Source organism: Apis florea, unplaced genomic scaffold (genome assembly GCF_048593485.1).
Source record: "Apis florea isolate Af1SG1 unplaced genomic scaffold, ASM4859348v1 contig_3367_pilon, whole genome shotgun sequence".
Lineage (NCBI taxonomy): Eukaryota > Metazoa > Arthropoda > Insecta > Hymenoptera > Apidae > Apis > Apis florea.
This window is the reverse complement of record NW_028256746.1, coordinates 587,288-603,006: the sequence shown is the minus strand read 5'-3', so window position 1 is coordinate 603,006 and position 15,719 is coordinate 587,288. Positions and strand designations below refer to the sequence as shown.

The 15,719-nt window shown below is 37.6% G+C and overlaps 1 protein-coding gene across 2 annotated transcripts in view; it reads left to right on the top strand.

The window, feature by feature from the left end:
- Positions 1-9,401: 9,401 nt before the first annotated feature.
- Positions 9,402-15,719, top strand: part of LOC147657000 (uncharacterized) — a 47,341-nt gene continuing 41,023 nt past the window's right edge. Inside the window, exon 1 of one of the 2 annotated variants that reach the window (XM_086911769.1) lies at positions 9,402-9,703. In XM_086911769.1, coding sequence (XP_086767895.1) covers positions 9,613-9,703 — 91 coding nt within the window. In that variant the 5' untranslated portion in view covers positions 9,402-9,612. Of the gene's footprint in view, positions 9,704-11,572; positions 11,734-15,719 lie in introns of those variants that run through there. The other variant, XM_086911770.1, reaches the window with a different exon arrangement.

Genomic DNA, 15,719 nt, shown 5'->3' with positions numbered 1-15,719 from the left:
ACTATCTATTCAACTTTGTTAAACTAACGATGCTACGAAGTTATTATTACTTAGAAAATATTAAGAAAGAGGTGATGGTGAAACTGAACTTTATTACTGTTTTCAGTACTTTGAATCTTATTGCAGTTTCTCCAACATGTTTTATAACTGTCATTATTATACATTGTGCTTCACGCAGAATGCTGTGAACTAAGCGATGGAATAGAATATAACGCGCGAAACAATAATTGGAAATTTGTATTCAATACTTATCGTACAATCTTGTACAATTTAGTTTAGTTTATTCTTCTACTTCCTACAAATGTGAACAGGAAGTTTAGGTATTTTTAAATAAATCGAAAAGGAAATTCACGATTTAAACGATTCATTATGTATCGACTATAGTAATTTAGATTTCGTTAACGACTACGTCCGAGCAAGTAATAACGATTATTGAAAAATATTTGCATTAGAAAGCGAGGAACGATCGAAAAAATTGTATGCAAAATCACGGGATGATGGAACTGTCATTGCGATAGTTGAGATAGTTCCCTGCCTCGCTGTTCGCTTTTACTCTGTTCGTTCGTTTTCGTTGACTATAGGAACTAAGCGCCTGTTATGAAAGATCTGGAACGAAGATATCGAACGTCGATTGCATTGTCCAGCGAATCTTCTTCTTGCTTGCGCAACTCAATTCAAGTGGTAAAGTTTGATGAAAGTAAGTTTACGCTGCCAGTTGATGAGGATAAAAAGAAGATGATTATTGCAAATAGCGCGACAGAAAAATTTAAGTTTATGCAATTGCTGCTATGCTTGATCGTTGATTAACAGTCATTGTTAAGTATTATTATTTCGAGGTTAAAACGTTAAAACGTTTTTCAAAGTAGAACGAAAGATTGGAAGAAAATGTTGAAAATGTGTATCTAGATACCTACGCGTAATTAAGTTTCAATAGATAATTCGAGTGACACACGTTCCACCTTTTTTGTCACGATAAATGAAACGGACGTTAAATGGTCTTGCAAGATTCGCGAAGCATGAAATAATCAACGCACACGCATAAAAATAATTACCACGCTACTGGCGACAAACGTTAAAGAACGAGCTTCCGTGTTACGGTTCTGATCACACAAATACCGTTCTATCGTATATTTCAAGGCTAGAGTAACGTTAGAGAGTCCATATATCTTCGCTCTGCTCCGTGAAAATATAATATCCTCGTGATCTGATAAAAATTCTTGGAATTTAATTAAAGCGCTTTTATCGGATCCCAATAAAATATCCTTCTTCTTCTTCTTCTTCTTCTTCTTCGAATCTATATATGGAATATCGAAAATACATTGGTGGGAGAAAAAAAGGGGAGAAAAATAGAGGACGTTGAAACGAAAGCAATTAACGTCATTAATCAATGCAAATATGGTACAACGACCTTAGAACGTAATATTTAGCGTTGAAACTGAGTAGGTCTCTTTATACACGTCAGAAGAACATTTACCTTATACGATTTATTGCCCGGGTAATAATTCAGATTTCTTAACTCTCCACTATTCAGGACAGAACTTTAATACGTATCGTTTTGGATAATAAAGATAACATAGGCGTTTCCTGAAACCGTACCATCGATCTCGCTCCACACTTTCGATAAAAACTACAAAAGTGAACGGTTATTAAAAATATCGCGCATAAATATTAAAATGTTTCGCTGTGTATGCACGTTTCGCCGAAATATCTCACTTTTTATTTCGCTTTTTATTTCGCGATTCGATACACGAAACAAGAAGTAGCGGGTTTCTACAAGGAATTGTAGAAAAAAAGAAATAAAGGATATATATATCTTATACCTGTTTTCAGTGAATAGTAGAACATCGAGGCACGGTAATAAATAGGGTTGTAACGAGATCCTACGTTACGCGAGATCGGTTTTTAATTCGTTGGTTAAAGTGACCGGCCTATGAAATACAATTTTCATAGGATAGAAAAATAGAGTTAGAGGAGAAACGAGGTGAAACAGCCGTGTGTATTCATTGTGCGAGCGGCGACTTTAAATTGCCGCCCGTGGAACGTATCAAAATTCATTAGTGCGTTACCGGTTTCTCCCCTTCGGGAAAACGAAATCGGAACCTGCATCACACGGAGGATTAATAGGTGAAGTAATGATCGATCACGGTAGGTCGAGCGCGAGGAATGCCTGTGTCTGTCTTTGAGAACGGTGGAAACACGCCGATAGCACGTATCGATCGCGGATCGATCGGCGGGAGACAACAGCATGCAAGAATTGCCGCCGAGTCCCATAAGATTTCCCATTTTTACTCGGCGTCGAGGTGTCGCCAGTTGCTGCGGATCGTTATCGCGATTTCTTGCCAGTTTTCGAGCTTGTACCCTCCGTGTTTGCCTCGCCTGTTTTCTGCTTCTGTCGTCATCGGGACGTGCTCTCAACGTATAGAAAAACGAATCGGTTATCGAGATTTGCTGCGAATTCTCCAAAGTAATCGATATTAATTGACGATCGATCGAGTATTCACAACAACGTCCCGGTATCGAATCTCGAGCGAACGTAGCTAACAACAGATCACGGTCTATTGGTTCAAGTCTAACGATGCTTGTAGATATTTATCGGGTGTAGCTTTATACAAGTACAAGTTAATCGCCGCGAGAACTTTATGCATCTTTTCCAATATATTTTTTGAAACGTACGTTTTTAATCTATGATATATCTTAAAAAACGAAGCTGTCTTGTCTCCTCCTCGATATAACGAAATTCTAAAACTCGTTTGGATTAATCAAATTGCCAAGATACCTAGGCATTGAGTTTGAAACAAGTTTATCGATGCAAATCTAATTGAATCGAAAATTGATCTTACGATATTCCTCGAAATGGAGATAAGAGTTTGACTTTTTTCTGATCTTTGTACTCGTGTACTTTTTACAAAATTTTAAAATCGATACCGAAAGATTTATACCGACGTGCGAATGAAATGGTATTGTTCTTGAAAAACACGATCGTTGTTCCACTTAACCTTTTAAATCTTCCATAATCGGTAATTGTTGCACCGGTCCGAGAATCTCGCATTTCTAAGTGTCTATTAAGGAGTGCAAGCGGTGTGTAGATTCACGATCAAACGCAATTATCCCTTTTGTAGTGGTGAACAATGAACCGCTACGTGGCAACAGCTAGACGCCTCGGGTGTAGGCGGATAACAAGCGGCGAGTGTCGATCAACGAACCATTTAACCGGCGTTCCTCGCCACCGTGTTCTTACCTGTGCATTCGGCCCAAGGAAAGATCTCGTCGCGTGGAAGATTCGTCGTCGGTTTAAGCCGAGCGCGAAAAAAGAAAGTAGCGAGTGTCTTTAACTACCCAACGGCACGAATCGTGACAACGGCACGAATCGACTTTTTCCTCGATTTCTTCTTCCCTTCGCCTCGATTGTTCTATTTCGACCGTTTTTATAGGGGGAGGAAAGTGGTGTCGTTAGGAGAGAAATTTACACGGTTGACCACGGCTTGTATTTGTTTACAAGTACATAAACGAAGTCAATGTTTTACAAATTAACAAACGATAAAAAGAAAGATTCCATGAGATTGCATTCCTGTACGGACATTCGCATACTTTTGTTATTGACTTTATCTTATTGTTATTTCTGTCAATTAGCAGAACTTATGTAACGATACGGCAAATATTATTTTACTACTTCACAGTTTGCATAATTGTTAGTCCATTGATGATTAATGGTGGTAAGCAACATTAGCTTAGAACTTTCCAAGCAAGGAGATCGGAAATTGTTCGTTAGAAGCTTTTCAACGAGTGTACAGAGCTAAAACTGTAGCACGATCGATCGAAGTAACATCGTTAAATGATTCGTGATCGAAAATCATTTACTATTCACGCATCGTGGCGATTACTTAACGCTCGATTCGTTCTATGCGTTCTCTTTTCTTTTTTTTTTTTTTTCTTTTTCCAAAGCGAGAGAACAATTCACCCTAACCTAACCAAATGATTCGAGTTTCAGGACGGTTAATTAATAACAATCTCGTCCTGCGTCGACTTATTATACTGGAACGGTTGGCGTTTAAACCGTCTGCATTGCTATCGTGTGACATGTGAAAAAAATTATCGATTGCCCAATTAAACAGCCAATGATTTATACCGTGAAGATGTAAGAAAGAAGGAGAATGCCCGAACGACAGTTCGATCTCCGTTTTATCTGTTCGCGATTAATGGCAAGCGATTCCTTTTACACATAGTACGATATCTCCTCGTGTTATCCTTGGATTATTTATTTCTTGATTGTATTTCTCGATCGTGTCCGCGGAAAAACTATATCATTTTCTTGGTTCTACCCTTAACGAGGCATGCACGACCGATTTGCACCATACAGTCGATCGTGGACTTGGCAATTTTTCCACGTATCGTTACTGCACGATTTCACGGAACGAACACGAAACGCCTACTTTATGATCTATTTAACACGCGGCCTATCTCGATACGCATTCTATTTCGGAATGCGTTTTGTTCGGAAGGAATACGGAAAATATATCCGGATAGTTTTAATTAAATGGGATCGCGTATCAGTTTCCTTTATCTCGATTTCCATCGATTGAACGGCACTTGAGATTGATCAACCGCGACCAGACGAGACTAACGGACGGCACGTGCTTATAATCCAATGCTGATATCCAATACCGCACCCACGCTCGCCGCTATTTCACGTCCACCCACGAGACATAGATTCCGATTCAAGGAGCATCCGGAAGCAAATCGATTAGAAAAAAATATCGTCCATGAATATCGTTGACGTTGCCGAAGGCATGGCGGATAATTAACGACTTCGGTTCAGATTACATTGTTATATCCCTTCCGCATCGATGATCACCGAGTGAAATAAGACGATATATCGGGAACTAATGGAAAGATAACTTTATATTAAAACCTCTCGCCTATTCAATGTCAAGAGTGAAATTCTTATCGACGACGAAGGGAGTACGATTTCTCTTTTTTCTTTTTTTTTTTTTTTTTTTTACGATAATTGATTTACGCACGTTCCGTCAAAGGCGATGAAAAATAATGGAATCGAGTTTAACGATCCGATTATCTTCACGTTCCAGATATTTTCTGATTTATTTTGCAACGAATCGTAATACAGGATGATAATATTCGTTCGAACCAAGAATATTTTCAATTCCTACGCGCGTTTCATTTATTCATAATTTCGTCTTACTGAATTCTGTGTTAAAATGATTTATTATTTAACGTAACGAAAATTTTACGATTGTGTGCGATATTTATATACCCGCGTTTTTCGTTATTCGATCCATATAGGAACGAAGCGAGAAATTATTTGTGTGATAAAATGTATAACACCATTGGCTGGTGTTTATACCGTTAAGGGTATATACTCGCATAAATCACCTTCTAATGGGATAAATTTAATTGAACATCGGAAAAGCAATGAAAATTGGTGGAAATTAATATTGGACGAAGAAAAAAAATCGCGATTTAATTTAAATTAATAAAAATAACATCGAAATAACGTCGCAAATAATACCTTGATCAAATAAAGTTATAAAAATGTTATTTTAATCGTATAATTATTACGTAAAATATGTAATATCTGATTATCTTTTACCACGCGACTACGAGTTTTGCTAAGATTCACATCTTCGTATCGTATCAACGGTGGTGTCATCGTTTTCAACGGTGCATTTTATTGCGTACCAACGTTTACTAATTCTACGATTTATAATTCGAGATTCGGAAAGTCAGCGAAGATTTGGAGCGAGCTGAACGTAACGCGATAACGAATGTCACGTATTCTCGGACAACGTTGATATCCGACTTAAAATCAGGTCATCCCCGTGGTCATTAAGCGTCAATGAAACGTTACTTTTATAACGTTCGTTTTGATTAATAAGCAGAACAGATACGCCGAACCTTCATTCTGATCGTGCATCTCCTTTTTTAACGCGCAAGAAACGAGGATTTAAATTATTCGAAGTATCCATTTATGAGACGTGCAGTAATTTAAAGAAGAAGAAAGAAATACAAGATCCGGCGGAGGAAAATTAATTTTCATTTTAGCGTCGCAGAGATTTTTCGTATTAATTAAGATCATGGTCAAGTTATACCGCTTTGACACCGTGATAATTGTGAAATAATAAATGTTTGGATGAAAACATCGTAAATCGAGACAATGAGGAGCGAGGATCAGGAACTTTACTCCAACGTTGGCCGCTAATTATTAAAGATATTTATTTCGTTCAAGATCGACGTCACTTATATCGAGACAAAATTTGCATATTTATGCGAGATATTTGTGATCGAAAATACGATAACGAACAGCTGTTGAAGTAATTTTTACCTTAAATATAATTGATTAAAAATTTATTAAACGTATAATTACGAACCACTTCTCGATACTCGCGCGATATTGATGATAATATATCGATATGTATTATTTTTTTTTCACGACGAAAAAAGTTGGTCGATCATAATAAAATTACTCGATCCGTGTACGTTTCATCGTGCACGTAAAATTTATGCATGCACATACAGCGGACGGTACTACATAAGATTAGACGAGGTCTCATCGCATACGTAACGATCAATGTTATTTACATATCGATGAAAGATACTGGAATAACATCTAGGCCGAGCACGTAGGAATCGCATTTGCATAAAGAAAAAATATCTCTCGGTTACTTTAGAATAGCGTAGATCGTGATGTGTCATTTACAACCTCGTAAAAACGTACATCTATGAATGATACGTTTCATATTACCCGCCATTTTTACTTGTCGTAAACCGATTTAATTTCGAAGAAATTGTAACAGCAAACAAATCGAAAACCTTTTATGACGAGAATTTCTTCGTATTTTTAACGAAAGCAAGAAATGTAAGCGCGTAGAAGAAACGAGAAGTATCTCATCGAGGTTATATTTTCACACGACAACGGAATATGCATCAATGGAAGATCGATCGATCTTCATTGAGACGATGAGCACGAATTGCTCGTAGAATTGCATCAGCGATTATCACACGAACCCGTCGTTGTCGTGACGCAGTTATTCAGCTCAGTTGCTTCAAGTTTTTCTTTCTCACATCAATTTCGTTCTATTTTTAAAAGTGGAGAATGCTCGTGTACAATTGAACTACTAAACGAATAACGATCGGGGACAATTTAAATGACACTTTTGTTATCGTTCGTTGCAAATAAATTAGCAAAATGAAAAGGATCGAATGCACGTAAAAATACGAAAATACAAAAATACATTGATTCTCTCAATTAACGGGAAAAATCGTGCTCGTTAAATGGGATGACAAAAGTTACACGTTCGTTTAATTACATTTAAATGTAAATTTAGAGAAACTTGATGCGAAATCGCTCGATGTGAAATATAACGGATTAATCTAAGGAGAAGATCGTGTTGCCTACGTATCACGATAAATATGAAATTTTTGGCGTGTGTGAACGAAATGGCAGACAATTGTGCAACGGTGTATTAATTAACTGTTCAAGCCGTTCAATGCTACTGAAACTCGAAACTCGAAGGTCTATTTGTCAAAGTAGCCGAAAAAGGAATGGATTTATCTCGTTTTCGGCTGTCGACTCTCTCAAGCCTGGCCGATCTCGAAACAACGGAATATGTACATGACGTTGATGCACGATCACGAAAGTGACCCGAGAATGCTCGTGGCGTTATGAGTTAGACTGGAGCACTCGTGTATCCGCGCGTTAGGCAATATAAAACGTATACACACCGCTCGGGAGGATCGCTCAGCCTTTCGAAACACACGAACGAATTATGTTCAACAAGCAAGGATAATAATCTCGGCCGCAATAATGTTCCATCTCGTGAACGACCGACAAGGTGCAACGGACAATGATTCAAACGGCTTTAAGACTGTTCGCGTCCCTCGTAATTGTCGAACAATACTTCTAGATGATCACGAGTAAAAGAAAAAAAAAAAAAAAAAAAAAAATTCTAGGGAATCTTGTGCCGTAAAAAACGACACGCTGATTTTCTGATATATTCTCGCTCCTCTTACTTAAACTAAGGCCAATAATTACAAGTTCCTGCTTGTTAAGAAAAAATATTGACAAATTAAGGCCGTGTCTGTTTGTTTCTCGTATAACGAGCCGAGAAAAAAAACTTTGAAGCACCAATTTTATAATTTTCTTTGCGCAGCATCATGCGTTCAGTTCAGCATCATCATCATCATCATCATCATCATCCTAGGCTTTCAAGACGTTTAAAAATGATCCGTTGCTTCTATTACTTTTTATTTGAATTGTAAGAACGATCGGCCTGCTATATAACTGAACGAGATATTGAAACGAGAGGGACGTATTAATCTCGTGCTCTAATATCGCGTTATCCTTGCTGAAATATCCTTTTCTTTCCTCTGTCAACCGTCTTTCGAATCGGAAGATGAATTTCCTCGATCGAAATTTGTATAAATCTTATTTCTCTCGCTTCGTCGGCCACTGTTTATATTCCACTGTTTCTCCGTGCGCGTATATAAAATGGCGCGAGGTATCTTTCAATAGAAACCGACACGTTATCGATCGGATACTGGGAAACGACATATCGAAGATCGATTTCTCGTTTAAATAGATAAAATTTCGATCGACGAACTAAGCAACGTGTGACGACGATCGAGGCAAAACGCGATATCTGCGAGAATAAATGTTCGATCGAAATCCTGAATCTTACAACTTTAACCATAATTCATGTGAGTTTAACGATCGATCAATGTGGCGGAGGTAACGCGATTGTAAATACCCGGCAAACGATGATAAGTCTCGTGAACGGAGCGTAGTACGTCAACGTGATATAAATTGTTAAGGAAACGAAAGACAACGAAACCGCCACCTCTATTGAACCGTCAGGCGCTTCGTTTGCATATTTTCCCTTACTTTTTACTTTTGCCGTATTTCTTATCAACGAATCGCCGATTCGTAATAGTTAGAATAGAGTCCGATTAGAAGCGTGCGCGTGTAATTCTCAAATGATGAAAAATTTATTTCGGATTTTTTGTTTGAGTTGACACAATGTACGCTTATTCGATTAAATTCGATGTTCAAATATCTTCGAACGCGTTACTCGATTATTATACGAAAGAAAATCGAAAGGATTCAATCGTACTCTTTGGTAGTAAAAGTAAAAAGTTTGAAAGTAAAACGATTTTCAGGGACACGATCATCTAGTAGGGAGTGCAATTTTATCATCTCACTTATCGATTCGCTTGTCAAAAAAATTGCTCGAAACAATTTGGAAAACGATATATTTTACGAGATGATACTTGAACTACGGAGTTCATAGTTGTGACGTATCAAAGAGTCGTGTAGAATCCCCCCCTTCGAGAAGAAGTACTTACTTTCCTGCGCACCTATAAAACCAGTGAAAGCGCCTGCCGACCCTCCAGACTATCGCACAGTACGACAGTGGCAGGAGCTCTGCCGACTACCGTCACGCCAGACTTAGATTGTCAATTAACAAATCTTTTCACGATCGAAATCGGAAGTTTCCTTCAACGAAATTGAACATTTTCGGATACGTGTCCATCAAATCGTTGTTCTCGTGTTTCCAACTATTTTTGTGAATAGAGTAGTAGGTTAGATCAGGAGTGAGAATGAAGACGATAGTTGTCAAAATCCTGATCGTCGTGTCTTTAACTGGAACACAGGTGCTAGGATATCCTCCGCAGGAAAGGCTCACACCAGGTATGCGAGCGATCCATCTTTTTCTTTTTTTTTTTTTTTTTTAATCTTTGCTTAATTTTTTTGAATCGTTACATCCTTGGAAATGTAACTTTGATATTTTCAATTTAAAACGAGTTGGAAAACTTAAATAATTCTATTTTTAATTTCGTCGTTAAATATTTAAAATTATTATATCAAATTATTCAATTATCAAAGAAAATGACTTTTTTTTTTTTTTTGCATCGTTCGAGTAAATTTGATTTTTTAATGGGCACAAAGTAGGTAGGCAAATCTCGTCGAGTTTACTATGTTTAATCGTTGCAATTAACTAGCTAAGAGCGTCAAGTCAATCTTTGCTGTTCTTTCTCTTTCCCTCTTTCTCTCTCTCTCTCTCTCTCTCTCTCTCTCTCTCTCTCTCTCTCTCTCTCTCTCTCTTTCCCTTTCAATTCCCACTTGCATTCTCTGCTTTTATTTCGAACAATTACAGCCCTACCCTTTTCCCATTCTTCGTTTCTCTTTCGCTCTCACGAAAGTAGAACATTTCCTTCTACAGATGCTAATCACGATAATCCGACACGGTCGAGCCGTCTTTTCGGTACGTGACAGCATTCAAAATTGTTACAGTATATAATTCCTTTACAGAGTATAATATATTACGCTTCTTCCACCACTTTTCTTCTTTCATCGTCTGTCCCACCGTCTCATTTTTTATACAAAACCTTGAACTCTCGCACTGTTTCTCAGAGAGACAAGAATAGAAACGGTCCTTGTATTTCACTTTACGTATGCATACATCATTTCAATTTATATATAAAATATTAATCACGAGAGTTTAGTATAATTAAGCTGTATTCTTTAATGCAGCCATAAAGAATCCCATATTTAGAAAATGACGAAAGAGTGTGTACTTATGGTATGAATTATAATTATATACGAGAATTTATGCCATTATAAACATTCACGTCGCTAATCGTGCCAGATTTCCATTCAATTTAATAAGTTTAAATCTACAGAATGTTTTTTTAATTGGTCTGGTTACTACGAGTCGAAGGTTAAAGAACGTTTATTCAAGAATGTTTAGTTTATTTATTCTTCGATTATCTTCTTGTATTCATCTTCATACGAATGCAAATTAAATAGTAATAATCATAATTTTGCAACAAAATTTTTTCAACGCGATATCTTATCCTCGTTCCATGTTTTTTGTTTTTTGTTTGTTTTTTTTTTTTTTTTTTTTTTTTTCCTTTAATTTTAATATTTCGAGAGAATAAAGAAGAATTTTTGATTTTGCGAAATATTATTGATATTCCCAAAATTATTATTACTTTTGCTATTTATCATCCTTTGTAATACATTTTGTGATATAATGTGGAGGATAAATGTAATGATAACATTCGTCGAGAGAAATAACACTTCTTTTTTTTCATCGATAAATATCATTTATTCCTTCTTGGTGTGGTGCTCTTTTTAACACCTTGTATATCGTTGTTTTCAACACCATTATTTTCATCACGATGACAGTTACATAACATCTTTATATGAAACAGGAAGCCTTTCTTAAGCCTTATGAAACTTATATTTTAAGTTAACACGCAATTATGCATGACTTTCCACATCGAAAAAACGAAACCTCCTTACGTTCGCGAAACGTTGATATTTTCAGCAGTGAAACGCTCCTACTACAGGGAATCGCAAAGATTCTATAAACTTACCAGCATCCAGTTGAATTTCCGTTAGCATCCCATCTATTCCCCCCCTATTTGTCCGTTTCATCTGATCGAGAATCTTCTCTAACCTGATTGATAAGATTCGCGTGCAAAAAGTACGAAATTACAGAGCGAGGAAGTAGTTGTGCACTGGCCGTGAACGAATATCCTTCGTCGAGTTTTTTTTCTTTTCACGTCGAATCTTCGTTGAAACTGCGATACACGAACGTGTTGATTCGAAACGATCGTTGATTCGATCGTACGAAAAAAAGAAAAAAGAAAAGAAGAATTGTTGGAAGGAAACATCGATGGATGGAACAAGAGTGACGAGAGCCGGGGACGAACGTGAGTAACGGGCGTCGATGGAGAAACTACTTACTTACTTACATACTTAGTCATTATAGCGATGATGTGGGGCAACGGAGGATAATATCAATGCCTCCCCCTCCCCCGCAAACAGGCTGTGCAGCAGCGGAGATCACGTGCCGCGCATGAATTCCACGTGTCGGTGCACGTGCCGATCGTACATACCCCGATCGTCGGTGGAAAGAAAGAGAGTCGCTACACCTTTCCTCGTACGGGTTAATACCGTGGAAGGAAAAGTGTGACCGAGTCACGTGCGCGCGTCGGCCACTCCGCTCGATTCACGCGACCACCGCGGCTGTTCCGTCAATTAACACCGGCCTCGTCTTCGCCGTTCGTTCGTCCGGCCCGATACAAGGCTGTCTCTCGTTTCGAACCAGGAATAACGAGAATAATCATCGGGTCGTTGGACGAGATGGAGAAACGAAATCGATGAAAATTTCCAATTTCGAGCGATGGATATATTGGGTCGCGGATAACGGGAACCCGATTAAAATCTTATCCAGAATCTATCGCATCTTTGTACACGCGATATACATCAAAGTTTGCTTTCACGCGAAATTAATTGCGTCGGCGAAATATAACTGTACAAGATTTTCTTCCACCATGTTTCGAGTATCCATGTTCCGCGAATGTGTGATTGATTCGCGAATCAATTACATACGAGGAACTGAATTAATGTGTCATAGTGCATGTAACGGCGTGTCGATCCAGTAAATTATTAGCGAAATCAAGCCACATAATTAATGCGCGGAAGTGAATTTACCGTACACGGGCCTTCGGTGAGCTGTGTATGCAAATTTACTATTACTATTACTCGCAGTGTACGCCAAGGTTATGAATGTAGCAACGTGTAACGAGATTATATTTAATTGATAATTTTTCTACGCTTCTTTCCGCTTAAATTATTTACGTTAACTCGAATATATATATATATATAAACAGCGTTATTCCTATATTAATAGCGTTGGCTTATGGTGAATTATTGGCAGATTAATTAGAAACGCGAGTTTCTAGATACAAAACTATTAAACTAGGAAAATGAGGTCGTGGATGTCGTTAATTTATATCTTTTACTGGCACTCGCTTATTAGATTTTACTTTCTTACCCGTGGAAAGGAATATATCCTGTACGTTGAAAACTTTTTCGATTTTTTTTCCCCCTCTTTTTCTCTTATTCTTATCGAGCGGAAAGTGGTACTACGAGAAAGCGATACTACTATCCACGGATAATCTCGCGTACTTTCCAAACGAACCAACGATCGACTTTTCTGGAAAATTATGTTTGGACTATCTGTGGAACGCGTAAGTCACCCACGTATTTGGGTCGAGTGAAATACGTCCGACGCGAGGATTGCGAATTCGCAGAGATTGCTTGCGAGTCTATGGGTGGTTAATTACGCGTGCTTTTTTTCGTCTCGGTTAAACTTGAAACGGCAATTGCTGCAACAACGCTATTCTTCCTGCTCTCGCGATTCGAATGGTCGTCGGGGATCCCTCGTATATTCGACAAATATTTCGAGAAGTAAGAGCGGCAGAGTTTATTCGGCTCGGTTGCAGAAGGAGATTTTGCGTGAAAAAAGTTGGGAAACGCAAGTTCTATAATTAGTTTCTATACGTCTGGCAGATTTGCGGAAAAACGGACAAGTTTATTGTATCGAATGGCATAACCGAGTCCCCAAACGACTATGCGAATCGAATTCATTCGAGCAATTAACATCGTCAAGTAGTCGATGTATATATATATATATATATTTTTATCGTGGTGACTTATCGTGGCTAGGTGGGAGTTAAACGTAGGTTTCTTCCACCAGTTTACTAATATACTTTTTACTTTTTCGCGAGTATGACGCATTTCTTTCTTGCCAATTATTAGGTCGCGATTGGCCCACTTATCTATCTATATAGCCGCGAGGCTATAACTGTGTTTCTTCTTTCTTTCCATTTTCGCTTGAGAAACTACCCTAGAAGAAAGAACCGATTCTTAATCCCACGGCTGGAAAGAAATCGTTGGAATTGCGGAAGTTGGACTTTCTTGATTGGATTGCATCATTCCGAGGTGACATTATGTATAGGAAATGATGAGAATTGGCTAAACTCTCGTAAGCTTGCGTTCGTGAAACGATTCCTATTATATAAACGAATTATATGCGTCATTTGTCAAAAGTAGGAAACAAATTTCTGACAATTTTAGAAACTTACGAGTTTATACATTTTTTTTTTTTTTTTTTTTCACAGTTTTATATTCCAGTATATATAGTTGGGAAGGAGAGAAAAAAACGCAAGCGGCATTAATAAAATTCAAAAATACTCGCAGCCAAATATCATAACACAGACAAAAGTTTGTGCAAAAGTCGTCGAGACGACGAATAATTCACATTTAGAGTGTTTCGAGCGAAATGTTTCGAACATAGATATGTAAAATTTCTGTAGGAGGCGTGATAGTATCGTAATATAAATCCGTATCGAAAATTTTTAAATAGCAAAATTTAATATCGGACAGTGAAGAAATAAGTGTATGTATGTAGGAGGTCAGAAAAGATTAAAAGGTTTATAAACGGATGTTATTAATTCGATTGACAACGAGTGGCGCGAGCTCGGGTAGACTTGATTTCCGTCCAGCTATATAAAAGCTGTCGATATATTCCTTTATGCAGAATTCACGTGCACAAGAGCGTGGTAGTCGGTGCAGTGCCCGATGCACGTGACGCGAGACACATTGCGCCGGCCATGATCACGTGCACCGGCCAAGCTCATTCTGTTTCTCCGAGAGACAGTGTTTCCCAACATTTTTGGATTACGATACTTCTTAAAATTAAACAAATTTTTCATCTCAGATCGAGAGGATCAGGATTGTCATCTTAAAAGTTAAAATCGATTAAGTTCGTCTGATGGAAATAATAATGATACGCGAATGATAGATCGGTGTGTTGTGATACGTCAACGATTGAGAAACACTGGAACGAGGTAAGCGAATGTACAGATTTGCCAGCGTTTATATACATAATGAATACGATCAAATATACCAGACATGCTCGCGAGACATTTTTGGTAAAGTCGTTTCTTTGTTTGAAATTGATCGAAAAAAGAAAAAAAAAAAACTTCAAAGGAATCCGTTTGAAAAATATCCTTACGTGTAATTATTTGTTTGCAAAATTTGTATATTTATCACTGTTGGCCACGATCTATCGAGATTCTGGAACGACCTGTAGGGTCTGTCTTACTCCAATTTGTGCAATTATACTACTTATAAATTGCGAGACACCTTTGACTTTTTTTTTCATCGGAATGCGATCCTGTGCTGTCGCCTTCAATTTAACATCCTGTTTACAGACTAACTCTATTGATTTATAAGGTACAGCCGCTGACACCCGCGTTTCAAACAGACGTTGTTACTGTTCCAGTTTCTTGTACCTATTATCTGTATATATAAATTATGTCATTGCAATTTTATTAATTACTTCGGAGAATATAATTGCGGAGAAGTAATTACGTCAAAAATGATCGCACTCAAAGAACGACGGTTCTCAACGATTTTCTACACAAAAATATCTTTAAATATTGAAGGAGAAGGAGAAACGATTGAAAGATTATTCCAAAATAACTCCGCCATCTTTGATGCAGAAAATTGCAACCGTTGAAATTTATTAACCGTTACGAATTTGAAATAACGATTTCATAAAAATTAATTCATTTTCCAACGAATTTTGCATCTACGTCGATAGATGTGAAATCGAATAAATCGTTTCGTAACATTGGCAAATATCGAATGCTAAGTAAAATAGAAACACGCAATGAAAAGAACATCGATCGACGAGTTTCGTTTCTACTTTGTCCATTTTCGGCAACGAGAATGTGTCGCTAGTTTAAAAAAGAAAAAAAAAAAAGAAAAGAGTCGCAAGATCTCTTATAACGCCTCCCTTCGAGTGAAATTGAGAGATTACGTGCATCTCCTTGTTCGTCTTCGT